Below are 13,931 nucleotides of genomic sequence, written 5' to 3'. Positions count from 1 at the left end.
TCTGAACAGGGTTACCAACTATAGCATTAAATAAAAATAATACACAAATATATAAATTAAAGTTGTGTGTTTGACTTTGATTATTGCCAGTATTGTTATTAGCATGATCGTTACTTTGACTGATTTTAGAAGAAATGCATCAGTTTGACTTCATTCATTGGTTTATTTGACTATTAATTGCGTTTGGACCTGCTTCCCACCAGGACCCAGCAGTGACCACCGCGGCAGCATCTCCGTCCCCTATGAGATCTCCATACCCAAGAGCGACATCGCACTGCGACCGTGCCAGGACCCGGACTGTGGCGACAACGACGGCAGCGAGGCGCCACCCAGGTCCAGACTCCACAACGCCACCAGCAGCCACGCAGGCCCCCAGCGCGGCGGCGGCAGGCGCCGGTCCTCGGACAACGCCTTCGTAGACTTCAACGACACGGAGTCGGGCTTCGAGAGCGGCAGCAGCAGCACGACCACGGTGCCCAGCTGGAGAAGCCAAAGTCAGGCGGAGCACGCCCAGGACGACACTTTGCCAGACATGAAGAAAGTGACGGTGAGGAGCACGTGGAGGAACAGAGGCGCCGTGTCGGTGGACGAGGCGAGTCGCAGACGCGTGGGCAGCAAGGCGTTGACAGACGGCGGGTCTGAAGACGAAGCTGAGGCCGCAACAACATGGAGGGCGTACCGCGCAACCACCTTCGACACGGAGGAAACCGTGACCAGCGCCGCCGCCGTAACGGTCCAGACAGGAAGTAAACCAGCAGAGGTGAGAGAATGAGATAGTTTTTCCAGAAAGGATCAATCTGTACCCAGAATGCACAGCGGTGGGGTGAACTCCTGCACGTTGCTCTCCTGTTGTCTGTCCCAGATGAGCATGCGGCGGTACAACAGCTCCACCAGCACCAAGGAAGCAGAGGAACCGCTGCCTCGCCGGGACAGGCGCTCGGAGTCTCCCACGACGGAAGCCGGACTTTTGGGAAGGATCGTGCCCCACGCACCGGTCACCTCCCAGTCCTGGAGCCGATCGTACTCACAGCAACCACTGGTAGGACGGCTCCGCCCGGCTTATTTACAGATCTGATTCCTAGTTAATATGAGCTGATGTTCAATAATACAGGAACGGGTCGGTGGGAGAGTCTCCCTGCGTGATAGCGCAGTAAAAACTTCCATCAACACACCTTAAAAACATATTCATCCCTTCATCACCACTAGATGCAGCTCACTTTCCTCTCACTTAAGATGTTTTAAGTACGAATTTACGAAAAAAACGTTTTCTTATAGATATGAATACATACTTTGTATCGCGTTCATCAGAGTCTGGGGGAGGAACTGTCTCTGTGGCGCCGCCCTGGAGGTAAAAGTCTGAACAGCCTCTGGCCCTTCAGACGCCCCCCAACAGGGCCACGTAGAAATCAGAAATAAAACATGCATGGAGTGTCAATTATATGACTCAGAAAGTTGTTGTATTTTGAAAAAGGCAGCTTTTATTTTAAAGGCAACTTTCAGTCTCTGTTTTTTTTTTTTTTTTACGGTGGCCGAGAGGTACAAGGGAAGAATGCAGCAAAAGAGAAACACAGCAATCACAGAAATTAGAAGACAAACTGCAAACATGCTGTAAATATAAATGATGCACAAACACACAAAACACGCAAAGGCAAAATGCTGCAAGTAGTTCAAACAAGTGCGAGTTTAGAAAAGCTGCAAACTGGCTCCACATAACAGAAATACTCCAGACCACTAGGGGGCAGCGACTGTAGAGATTGATACAACAGAAATGCAAACTACTGTAAATTAAAGTTTCAAGCATGCTAATACTAAGGATATATATATATATATATATATATATATATATATATATATATATATATATATATATATATATATATATATATATATATATATATATATATAATATGCCACTGTTCTACAGTATCATAAAAGATTGTTTTAAAATTTTTTTATTTATTTATTTTATCCATGTTTCCTTGACTTGTTTGTTGGTCGACGCCCCCTAGTGGTCTGGAGCATTTCTGTTATGCCGAGCTTGTTTGCAGCTTTTCTTAACTCGCAGTTGTTTTTGCTACTTGCAGCATTTTGCCTTTGTGTGTGTTTTGTGAGTTTGTGTGTCAGCATCATTTATGTTTGCAGTTTTTGTGTCTAATTTCTGTGAGTGAAGCATTTCTCTTATGCTGCATTCTTCCACTCTGTGTGTTTCTGTGTTAGCCTCTAGCTTGTGTCTAGAGGACTTTTTTAACATTTGCGCCGCATTTATGTACCTGCAGCACGTTTGCACCACCTGGCCACCATAGCTTTTAACTCCATAAGTACCCTTATGCAGCAGTTGGCAGCCGTAGCAGATTCTGCATTACAGAGATGTGGGTTGACATAAGAAATGAGGACTCGTACAGAATCAGACGTGGACGTTAGTATTTATTTTTATACATGTATTTAATCCAGTCAGGCAGAGCAGAAACGTTGACATCTGCAGCGGTGTTCCTTTACGCTGCGTTCTGTTTCCAAATAGTTTTGTTTTTAAAGAAGGGGAAGCTTCTATGAATGTGTTTCAACACTTTCAGCACTTTTAAAGTTAAACCAGGAGTGATTTTTAAGGGACTATTGCTCCTTATTGTGTGACTGAGGAAATTCTCCTCCTAGCTGAGTCCAGAAGAAACGGCGGTCCGCTTGTATTCTGTCATGCCCGGCTCTGGGACTTCAACCTTAGCACAGAGTTTCTGCAGGCTGGGCGCCTGCAGGCTCGGGACACAAAGAGAAAAGGGTGGGGCGCAGAAGAAAGGAAGGAAGTTAAAAAAAAAAGACACCAACTGTGGGAAAAGAAGGTTAGAAAACCTCAAGGAGAAGAAAAGGGACCTTTGGAGTTTATATGTGCCATAAATTGACGGTTTGCAGCTTTGCTCATGTGCCGTGCTGTTTTACACAAACATACCTCTGGATGTTCACGTAAACAGCTGCAGAGGCCTGAGCAGGAGTTAAACCCCGCTGCTGAGCTTTCTCCTCCCTCTGCCGCTGCCAGCGGGAGGCAGAGAGGAAGGCGCAGTCGTCCCGAGCTTCAAGGTTTCTGCCTCCTTTTGCTGAAAAGAAATAAATCATAATCAGCGCAGTACAAAGGAAAACGCCGTCTCCACCGTGGATATTCAGACCTGCTAAAAAGATACAAGCTGCTGGGATTTTTATGTTATGGAGTAAGGAAAATAATACATGTTTTTTTAATATATAAATATAAATTAGCATTTGCATTCAGCCTCTTTTACTACGACGCCTTTCACACCCGCTGAACTTGAAGGCCTCCGTTGGAACCATAAACCTACGATTGTTTCACAAGGATTTTATGTCGTGGAAAAACACAACGTAGTGCATCAATTAACTTTTTCCACTGATTCTGAGATGGATTCATGTCTGGACTTTGACTAGGCCACGGGGTCTGCAACTTGTGGCGCTTATAGAACTAAATAGAAAAGGGTTTTATTATAAAGGAATCAAAAAGGGAGATTTTTTTTCTTTTTTTTTTTTTTGCAGTGCTGCGTGTTTTTATGCAATATCTGTATAGAATATCTTCAACAGAAGAGATTTAATGTGTTTTAGCTTTAAACTATGTGTTTTATATTAGGGGTGGGCCTTTTATCATATCGTTTTATCGTTTTTCTTTTATTGTGATAAGAAGTTAAGTTCATCGTAATAATGATAAATTCCAACTAGCGATGTCTGAAAATCCCCAAACTATTATTGTTTGGGGATTTTCCCCAACACTATTGTTATTTATTGCTATTTTCTTCACTGCTAGTTTTTTGAGATCATCATAAATAACAACAAATTTAAAATAATCTAATTAAATGCAGTTACTTTGTGCAGTCTGGTGGTAAAAATCAGACTCATTTATTTATTTATTTATTTAACTAGTGTCCTGATAAGTCACATTTCAAATTTTGTTTTAATATGTTACATGTTACACTATTAAATGTTTTTTTTTAAAACGCAGTATTTACATTTATTGGGCTAATTGATATGCAGTCACAGCCACACAGTTGCCTTAAAAGCTGTAAATCTTTTATCATCAATGTTATCGTTATCACTATTGTACAATATATTGTGATACAATTTTAAGTCTATATTGCTCACCCCTACTTTATACTTTTATAAACATTTACCATGTTAATGGAAAGGGCTTTTTAAAATATATGTGTAAAAGATGTTTTTATTTAGTTGTAAAATATAAAAATGGAAATAAATCTTTCCCAATAAATGTTTTATTTAGCAATTGTTTATAAAATCAAAATTGGCAAAAATGGTGGAACAAAAAAAAAGCCACCAGGGAAATTATCACAATAAATATCAGTAAAAAGCGATCAGACTGACACATTTTTTTTTATCACATTTTAGCTGCATAATAAGAGTTTTTTTTTCCATTTCTGGTCCCTGATTTAGGTCCTGAATCTCCTTCCAGATGGTAGGAGCTCTAATTCACTATGAAATGGATAATAATTGGAGTAAATGTCTTTTACCTTTTGTGAAAAGACAAAAAAAGGTTTCAAAATGTTTCTGTCAGAGAATTTTTAGTCTTTGTCTCACCTGTTCCTTAATGAACCAGGTGTTAAAACCAAACGTATGAAATAGTAGAAAATGCTCATCAACATTTCATATCAGCTTCATATCAACGACAACACCCAGGTACCACAGGCTGCTATAGATTAAACTGTTATTTTCCACTCTGATTTGATTGTTTATCGCCAGAAGATGCATCTGAAATGAGCGGCGTCACCCTTTAGGGCGTGGAGCGCACATTCTTTTTCTTTTTGGAAATTACAGGAATGTAGTCCTAAAATTGGAAGAATAAAGTACTAATTTTATGAAACTCTTCCCCCCTGTGTTAAAATGAGGAATATTCAACGTCTTGTAGAGTTATACTTTGGTATCGGTTTCACAATTAAGGTAATTAATTTGTTTAGAAAATAAGCATCAAATTATTATTAGTGTCAGGACTTACGCAAACGATTGCGACGTTATTCCTGTAATATCACATTTTATTCTCATAATGTTTCTTTTATTCTTACCCATTTATTCTTCTAATTTCCAAAAAAATGAAAATTTGTATTACGGTCTCTGTAGATTAAAGAAAATACATTATTGGCTAAGGGGTAAAGTAATTTTGAAGTTAATTTCACATATTTTCACGAAAGAACTTGTTTTTTTATGGGTTTTTTTTTTGATGACGAAAAGTCGTAAATTGTCGAGGAAGAAAATATTTTTGCATGATTAAAGGTTAAACTTTGACATTGTAAAGTCAGGATCATCGTCCCAACCCCCATTTTGGGAACTCCTGTGCTAATCCATCCCATAATACCTCAGGCTGGTTCTCCTGCAGGATTGTCCTGATTTATCTCCATCTCCCCATCCCCTCTGCTTCCCTCAGCATGATGCTGCCACCACCATGTTTACTGTGGGATGACGTGTTCAAAGGGATGTAAAGTTGGTTTTAACTTCTAAAACGATCAGTTGCACTGGGTTTTATTTAGGGGTATCAGACTATATATGCAGGCTACATTTAATAAAAAAAGGTCAAATTTCCCCTCTTTCCATGGAAAAGTTTCCAGCTTGTGGTTGAAATGTGACAGAATGGGGGGGGGCAGGGCGTTTCCTTTGTGCTGCAGTGCGTTGCAGAACGCGGGTCAGCTTCGGGTTGCTGGATCAGCACTTTTCCCAGAAGTCGAGCAATCTTCAGCGGCCTCTGGTTACCAAAGAAGGAGAAAACGGCCGTGAGCGTTTCCTGCCCGGGCGCCGGCGGCAGGAAGTGACCGCGCTGGGCGCTCCCGCCCGGCGCTGCTGCCCGGTGACTCGTTTCCTGTCTGCCGCCCCTGGAGGAGCAGAGAGGGGCCGGCCAGCGGCGCTCCATTAAGGCCAATTAGTGAGAACGCGCTCAGAAAGGGCCCCGGCGGCCAGCTCCAGCCCACCAAATGTCACTAATTATGGTGCTTTTTTTTAAAAAGCTGAAATTACAGGAGCGGGCGGCTGTTTCTGCACCGTCATCTCGCTCTCCCTTTCCTGCAGCGGGGTCACCGAGGCTGCGAGGGGGAACGTGCCGAGGCAGCCACCGCAGGCTAGTAACTGGGGCTTTATTTTCTAGTCGGCCCACCTAAATTATAAATCTCTCAGCTTGGGGTCTGTTTGGGGTTTTCTGGTTGGGAATTTTCCCCTGGCACACCGAGCGGCTCGTGTTTAATAGCCACGTAGGAGCAGCATCACGGCTAGAGGAGGCCTCTGCACGGCGGAGGACGCGCGAACCGCCCGCTACGTCAGACGGTGGTTTTTAACTCGTCTCCTGCCTTGTTTTTATCCAGGCTAAAGAGAACCCGGACCACGCCGCGGGCCCCTGCCTCAGCCCGGCCTCCTGGAGACGCCACCCGCCCCCCAGCGACCACCAGCACCCGCCCAGCTCCTACGAGCGCCTGACCAGGACGGCCGGGGCCTCGTCCAGAGGGGGGGAGCCGTGGTCCAGCCGGGGCCCCGGAGCGGGGACCAGAGCCGAGGGGCGGAGCGCGGCGGGAATCAGGCCGTGGAGCCAGTACCAGTCAGAACATCACTAGTCTGGACCAGGAGGCAGGTAGGAGGAGAGATCAGTCCACATGGACGGGCAGCGCCTTAAAAAACATTACTTCTAACATTTAGAGAGGGGCGAAAAGTATTCAGTCAGCCACGGGGGAGCGGGTTATGAAAGAGAGGGAGGTCTGTAATCTCCACCACAGGTCAGCTTCAGCTGTGAGACAACAGGGAATCATGTTGTAGGATTGTTAAAGATTTATTTGTAAATGATGGATTTGGTCGATAACAGAAATTCAGCTCAACGTTTTGACGTCTCGGTTTGCCAACAAAGGCTCTAATACAAAGGTTTGCCCAGGTTAGCATCCCTTCAGGTGCCGTTTTGTAACCTGACACAAGCCAGATGTATGTCGCTCCGCCTAGCTCCACTCACATCCATCTGGGACCTCTCCATAGGATTTGCCTTTATTGAAGGCTGGGCCTTATCAAAAATCCTTGCATATGATTGGATAAGCCACTTGTCTGTCATCTTTATCGACGTGCTATTTCAACCACTCACACCGAAGCTAACCCTGATGATAGCGACGCAGGGAAAAAAAAACTTTTTTTTTATGTGTGTTTGCGGCTCTAGTGGCGTTTTATTGACAGTGAGCTGACAGGAAGAGGGGGGAAGACAGGCGGCTAAGCGCCGCGGGTCGGAGTCGATCCCGGGCGGACCGCGTTGAGGACTAAAGGCCTCCTAACATGGTTCGCGCTAACCGCTAACGGTTAGCGGCTAACCGCTCGTTAGCAGCTAACCGCTCCGGAGCGGTTAGCGGACAAAACTTGCCAAATGCGGTCGGGAGAAGGGTGAAAACATAGTTTCCACCAACAAAAGCCTTCAGAGCCGTTCTCTGATGTTCTTTTAATGAAACAATATTAGGTAGATTGGACAACACCGAAGAAATAGCAGCATCAATGCTAACGCTTGCTTCCTCAATGCGAGCCGCCATTGTTGTTGGAATCTCACGGTTGCTTCTCCGCTACGTCACATCCAGGAAACTCCCGCCCTGCGTCCTGATTGGCCAGACCATAAATTTGGTTGGGGAAATCACTTTCAATGAGCGATGTCCCAGATGTATGAGTGAAGCTAGGCGGAGCGAGACATGCGTCTGGCTTGTGTCAGGTTAGCCATTTTGGCCCATTCCTCCAGAGCAGGGATGTTGTGGGGCTGGACAACACGGACCTTCACCTCCCTCCACAGATCTTCTGTGGGGTTGAGGTCTGGAGACCGGCCCAGCTTGGCTGCAGAGCAGTGTGTTTGGGATCGAGACCCAGACATGGTCCATCTTCATCGCTCGCACTGATGGAAGGAGGTTCTGGCTTAAAATCTCATGATACACGACCTCGTTCTGTCCCCTTGGTAGAAAAACAGGCCCAGAGCATGATGGTTCCACCCCCGTGCTTCACAGGAACTATGGTGTTCACTGCAAAAAGGGACTTAAAGGCGAGTAAAATCTTCTAGAAATTAATTTTTGTCCTTGATTTGAGTAGATAAATAAGATTATCTGCCAATGGAATGAGTATTTTAACCCTAAAATAAGATAATTAGATGTACTGCACTTGAAATAGGATGATGGGGATGAGTTGTTCCTATTTTAAGTGCAGGAATCTTGTTCCATTGGCAGATTATTTTATTTACCCGCTGAAATCAAGGACAGACACGCTCATTTCTAGAAGATTTTACTTTTAAGTCCCGTTTTGCAGCGTTCTTCTTCCTCCTCCAAACACGACGAGTTGAGTTTGTGCCAAAAAGTTCTGTTTTGGCACAAACTGAACCACCTGATGTCCTGGACCAGCGCCGGCTCCAGCAGCCCTGCTGTCCTCCAATCAGGTGTCGTTAGTACAGGTAACGAGTTCAGTCGTTACCTGTACTAACGACACCTGTCTAAACACCTAAAGAAGAAGTTACAGGTCTGTGAGGGCCAGACATCTTACTTTTTACTTGGGTTAGGGTCCATAGGTTGAAAATAAATCTTTAACAATCCTACGACGTGATTTCCTGTCGTCTCACAGCTGAAGCTGACCTGTGGTGGAGATTACTGACCCTAAAACCTCCACGCTTCACCTTAAAACCACAAACTGTTTATTGGTCAGACTGGAGGGAGAAAGTCTTCCTGGTCTGATCCAGGCCTGGACTTTGACTAGGCCATTCTAACACGTGAATGTGCCCGGATCATGTCGTGATCGCATGTTTACGGTCATTCTTCTTCCTGGATTTATCTCCATCCGTCTTCCCTGTCTCTGCTGTAGAAAGCGATGCCCACAGCATGATGCTGCCACCACCGAGGTGTCTTCACACGTTAGAAAAAAATCAATCTAAAACAAATAAATTATAAACGAGTTAGAACTGAAGTAAATGGGGACATTTATATCTGCAGCTACACAGAACAAACACACAGCTTGACTGTTAAACCTGTGGTGACGGGCACGCCGCACTTTTCAGATCGTCTCTCACCCGTTGATAAATGCAGGAAAGTTTGTGGTTTTAATGAGAAATGTGGAGGAGTCCAATCAGGGAGCAGTTTATACAGTAAAAATAAAGCACTCTGATTTTTAATTTAGTCTCATTAAATGAAGGTTCTAGTGTGACTTTTTCCTTTAAAACCACCCTATAATCAACATTATTATTTATGGAGCTTACTTTCTGTTAACTACCTGTATTTCTTCTGTAAAATTACAGTACAGTTAGCAGAGCCAGTTTCAGAAAAAGATGAATTATTCTGCTTATTTTAATATAAAGAAACATGCAGTAACTTTCTTTCTCTTCTCCTCGGCAGCTGCCTGGTCCGCTCTGAGCCGCCGTCTTCACCATGCAGAGAACGCGCCTGCTGCAGCAATCTCCCCTGGATCAGCCTGTGCTTCTGCTTCATGGCGGATGTTATGTTACCCCCCCCCCCCCCCCCCCTCAACCTTCTCCATAATTGTTACGGCGTCCCGTCTCCGTAGAACCGACACATCTTTACACGCGACCAAACCAGGAAGCCGATCTACTCCCAGACTCCTCGTCCTCCAAGCGTCCTCCAGGTGGAACAACCTGGAGCACGTCGAGGTTTTTTTCTCTGTTGTCGTTTTTTTTTGCCATGTCAGCACCTTCTGCAGCGCCGACCCGTTTGCATGTAACAGAAAAAAGCACTTGAAGGTTGTGACTCAGCATGCACTCTGCTCAGAGGAAAAACAGCCGCTGCTTTAAAGGCGGCCAAACTGGGATCATATTTGTTTCTCTTTTATTTACTGTTATATTTAGATTTCATGCAACAAGCTTCCTTCTCTGCGTCGTCCCCGTTTTCTCTTCTCCGTCGTGTCGGATGGGATAAAAAAAATAAAATAAAAAGCTAAATTTCTTTAGACGTTCGGGTTAAACTGGACCTCGGGTTCTGGGTCAGCGGCAGACCCGCCGGGTCAGAACCACAGATTGTGTTTCTGTGAGCACGGAGCTCCTGGACGTCTCTGCAGAAACTGGATCTGCAGCTTCTACATCCTGCCGTGTTTTGTCCGACCTTGGTCTGGTTCTGCCGGGTCCGGTTTACCCGTGCCGTGCAGAACCCCTCAGTAGCTTCTAGAGGGACCTGCTGGCTCCTGGGTGAGTCCGGGACACCAGAACCGGTTTGGGCCGCCTCTACTGTTACGCATCAGAACCTCTCCGTAAATCTGATCTTGGATGCGTGTTTTCGAACCTGCGTGGATCAGAGGAAACCCACGGTAAGTCCAAACCGATCCTTCAAGGTCCAGAACCTGCAGGAACCCGCGGTGGAAGACGCTCCGCTGAACCTTTTTTTTTTAGATGCTTTCAAGCAGACGAGGAATGCTGCAGAACCTTTTCGACCACAGCAGCGTCCGCTTGGACCAGAACCGGCTGTGGGACAACCGACCAATCAGGGCCGGGCTCATCCGGAGCTGCTTTCCTGCCGGATTACGGTCCGTCGTGAAGAATGCGTTCAGCCTGAGTCACGGTTCTACTGGGTCACGGTTCTGAGTCACGGTTCTACTGGGTCACGGTTCTACTGGGTCACGGTTCTACTGGGTCACGGTTCTACGTCTGCGAGGAACGAGGCGACGTCGGGATCAGCCTCTAAAACCCCCCGTAGACTCAAAACTCCGTCTGGACCTTCAGGAAAGAAACTTTGTGGGTTTCCTGAAGTTCTGCTCCAGCCGAAGTCCAATCGGACCGCGGAACCAGAACCAGAACATTCGTATAACCAGCTGTAAACGGGAGGAACGGCTGCAGAGCTCAGAGATAATCAGAAGCGTCTGTGTTTCCGTGTTTGTTTTTTAACGTTGTGCCAAAATCATTCCTCAGTATTTACAGTTTACATTTCCCCCCCCCCCCCCCCCCCATCCTCCACCCCATCACCCCCCCCCCCCATTCTCCACCCATAATCTGTCTCCAAGATGCTGGATTAAAGGGGAGATGCTCACTCCGAGGGGTTTTCTTTGTCTTTTTCCGCTCCTGTGTGTGTTTTTATTTCTTTGTTAAACAAAATATGTTATTTTTTTAATCTATATTGGATAGATTTTATTTAAGGAGAAATGTGTAATTTTGTAAAGTGGGCCTTATTGTTAAACTATATTAAATATCTTGATTTTTAGGATATTTTTTTCTCTTCTTTTTTTGTTTTTTTTGCAAAGCATTTTATCTTTCTCACTGCTCTTACACTCCTGGAGAGTCCTTCTTGAGTTCTGCTAGTTAAACGTAGACATTATGCACATTATGCAACACAGAGAGGGAGAGAGGCCATTGCTGTCATTTCTTCTATTAAGAACCAGAGTTTAGTTTTTGCTTTTATTTTAAAGTTCGGCCGTTTCTGGTCCCTCAGAAATTCAGGGTTTGTACATCTTCTGTATGTTGCCGCGTTGCCAAAGAACGAAGCATGCAGCCCTCCCCGCACACGGATGTATATAAATGTAAATTGCTAAATAATCTAACGAGAAATGAGAATTTAAAGGATGATATTTTTAACTCGGCCGCCGCAGTTTGTCGGCGTTAATAAAGGTTTGAGCAGAACGACACAAAGTCTAACTGGATGTGAGTGTGAAGCCGGGTGGCGTGAGGATTTGTTTTCTACCCCCTCTCAGTTTTAGATTTAAACGATGTGCATGTTTTAACCTTCCTGCCGCCGGCGCGCCCTGCATGTAGGCCTCTCTGACGCTGCCAGCTGCACAGCAGACCGTATGTATTCCAATTAAAAACAAAATAAAAACCGACCTGTTTGCAACACGTCTGCGCGTCCTGTCCACTTCTTTTTACTGAACTCAGCAGGTTGAGATTTGGCCCTCTGAGCGTTTTGATGCACAGGAGGGGGAGGACGGCCGCTGACGGCGTGCAGAACAAGCAAGAGGAGGGAACCGGGCGAGAAAAACCACAAGCTGCTGAGGAATGTAGAGTCAGCACGGGCGGCGCTCTCTTAAAAGCAGCTCCATCAGCTGGCGGTGGGTGCAGAATATTCATGATCACCTTCCTGGTTCTGGTTCTGGACCTAATCCAGACGAGCTGAAGGACACGGAGCGCATCGATCTGCTGGAAACAAGATCATGGAAGAGCGTGTAGAAGGTTCTCTGCTCAGACCAGACAAAGCTGAGGTTCTGGGTCCGCACGCGAAAAGGTTTGACCTGCAGTAACCTGAAACTACAGAACACGGTGGTGGCAGCGTCATGCTGTGGGCATGCCTGTCTTCAGCAGGGAGGGAGAAGATGGATGGAGCTAAATCTGGGACAATCCTGGAGGAAAACCTGTTGGAGGCTGCAGGAGGCCTGAGTCTGAGGAGGAGGTTCACCTCCCAGCAGGAGAACCAGCCTGAGATACTAGATCAAAGGTTAATGTGTTAGAATGGCCTAGTCAAAGTAAAGGCCTAAATCCAACTGGGAATCTGTGGCAAAACTTAAAAACTACTAATTTACCCCGTCAATCAGATGCTGTGGGATTTCTATTAATTTAAAATCACATTTATTCTTTATGGGCCAGAGGTCACAACGTCAAGCAAAGGAACAATTAGTATTATTTTTAAAGTTTTGAGCCCTTTCAGTCACATCTAATTAAGCTGGTCATTGAATGGACCAATTAACAACCCCCGCTGGTTCCTGAAGCTGAAACCAGAACACGTTCTCCTGTCCGGTTCCTGTTGCGTTAAATTCAGCCGCAGAGAGAAATGTGACGTTCTGATCTGGTTTTAAAGTTTTAAAAACGGTAAATCCACAGGAGGCTAAACAAAAATGGCTCCTGATAACAGAACTTTGGTCATAGTGGGCTTCATCGTGATGAATATCAATGATGAATGTCATGAAAATAATGTTCAAATAAACTTTAGATGAAACAAACATGGTTCCAGTTTCAGACTCAGAGATAAATCTGCAGCCCAGAGGCGGAGCTACACATGGATTAACTCAGAATAAAGCGTCCTGCAGGAATTATTCCCATTTCGCCGTGTTTCCGTCACAAACTGGAGCGTTTTTCTTGTTTTGAACATCTACAGGTTCCGTCTCACTCCTCTGCAACCTGTGGCTCTCTACACCTTCAGCTTCGGCTCTAGTAAAGGTAATTTAAAACCGCGAGCTTTAGGATGCATTTAGTTCTGCAATATATGCACAACTATTCCAAAAAGAAAGAAACTAATTGTGTGTAGAATATTTTACTACAGATAAATGAAGCATCTTTTTGTCAATAGGTTGCAAACAACTTGCTTTTCCATCATTTTGATGCCAAAATCAAATGTCCAATCGAAGAAAATGTATTAAACATAAAAATAATGTTGGTTAAAAACTGTTGATCCTTCATTTAAAAAAAAAAAAGTTAACTATCCAATAGTATACTATAAAAACAAACTGTTTATGATCTTAGAGGGTTATAAAGTGTTTAGAAAGAACAAATGTAAAACATTGTATTTCTTTTGTTGGGGTTGATGTGTGGAACAAACTAGATCAGGAGCTAAAAGACAATAAGGCTTAAAATCACAATAATGTGATTAAACACACTAAACTACATCAAACTACACTGTTCTTGTCCCTCTTCATAACTGTTTATATTTCTCTGCACCTTATATTTGTATTTTTATTGTCTGTAAAGTGACCTTGAGTGTCTAGAAAAATAAAATGTATTATTAAACATTATGAATCATGTGAATGTAATTAATAGCAGTAAGATATTGGCTGTTATTACCATTTTCCAAAATGTTATTGTAGAATAATTTTTGCCTAAAATCATATTTAGGTATGTTTTATAAAAGGTAGCCATCTTTATTTCTTTCATCTTTTTCAGACTATTTATTTATGTTACAGGGACACATATATCGTCATTTATTGTATACTTGTGTCTGAAATAAAAAAAAATTAAATTTAGGTTCTGTTTCATCTGC

General features: G+C 44.2%; 1 protein-coding gene across 4 annotated transcripts in view; it reads left to right on the top strand.

Moving 5' to 3' along the window:
• The window catches only part of luzp1 (leucine zipper protein 1), a 60,016-nt gene extending 49,096 nt beyond the window's left edge, over window positions 1-10,920 (top strand). For 2 of the 4 annotated variants that reach the window (XM_036150507.1, XM_036150506.1), the window contains 4 exons: window positions 204-760; window positions 863-1,039; window positions 6,345-6,607; window positions 9,363-10,920. In XM_036150507.1, the coding sequence (XP_036006400.1) occupies window positions 204-760; window positions 863-1,039; window positions 6,345-6,590 (980 nt within the window). In that variant the 3' untranslated portion in view covers window positions 6,591-6,607; window positions 9,363-10,920. The remainder of the gene's footprint in view (window positions 1-203; window positions 761-862; window positions 1,040-6,344; window positions 6,608-9,362) is intronic. The other 2 variants (XM_036150508.1, XM_036150509.1) reach the window with 2 other exon arrangements.
• The last annotated feature ends 3,011 nt before the right edge of the window (window positions 10,921-13,931 follow it).

This window comes from Fundulus heteroclitus, chromosome 19 (assembly GCF_011125445.2).
Source record: "Fundulus heteroclitus isolate FHET01 chromosome 19, MU-UCD_Fhet_4.1, whole genome shotgun sequence".
In the NCBI taxonomy this organism is placed as follows: domain Eukaryota; kingdom Metazoa; phylum Chordata; class Actinopteri; order Cyprinodontiformes; family Fundulidae; genus Fundulus; species Fundulus heteroclitus.
Note: the sequence above shows the minus strand (reverse complement) of the source record. Positions and strands in the feature narration are given on the sequence as shown.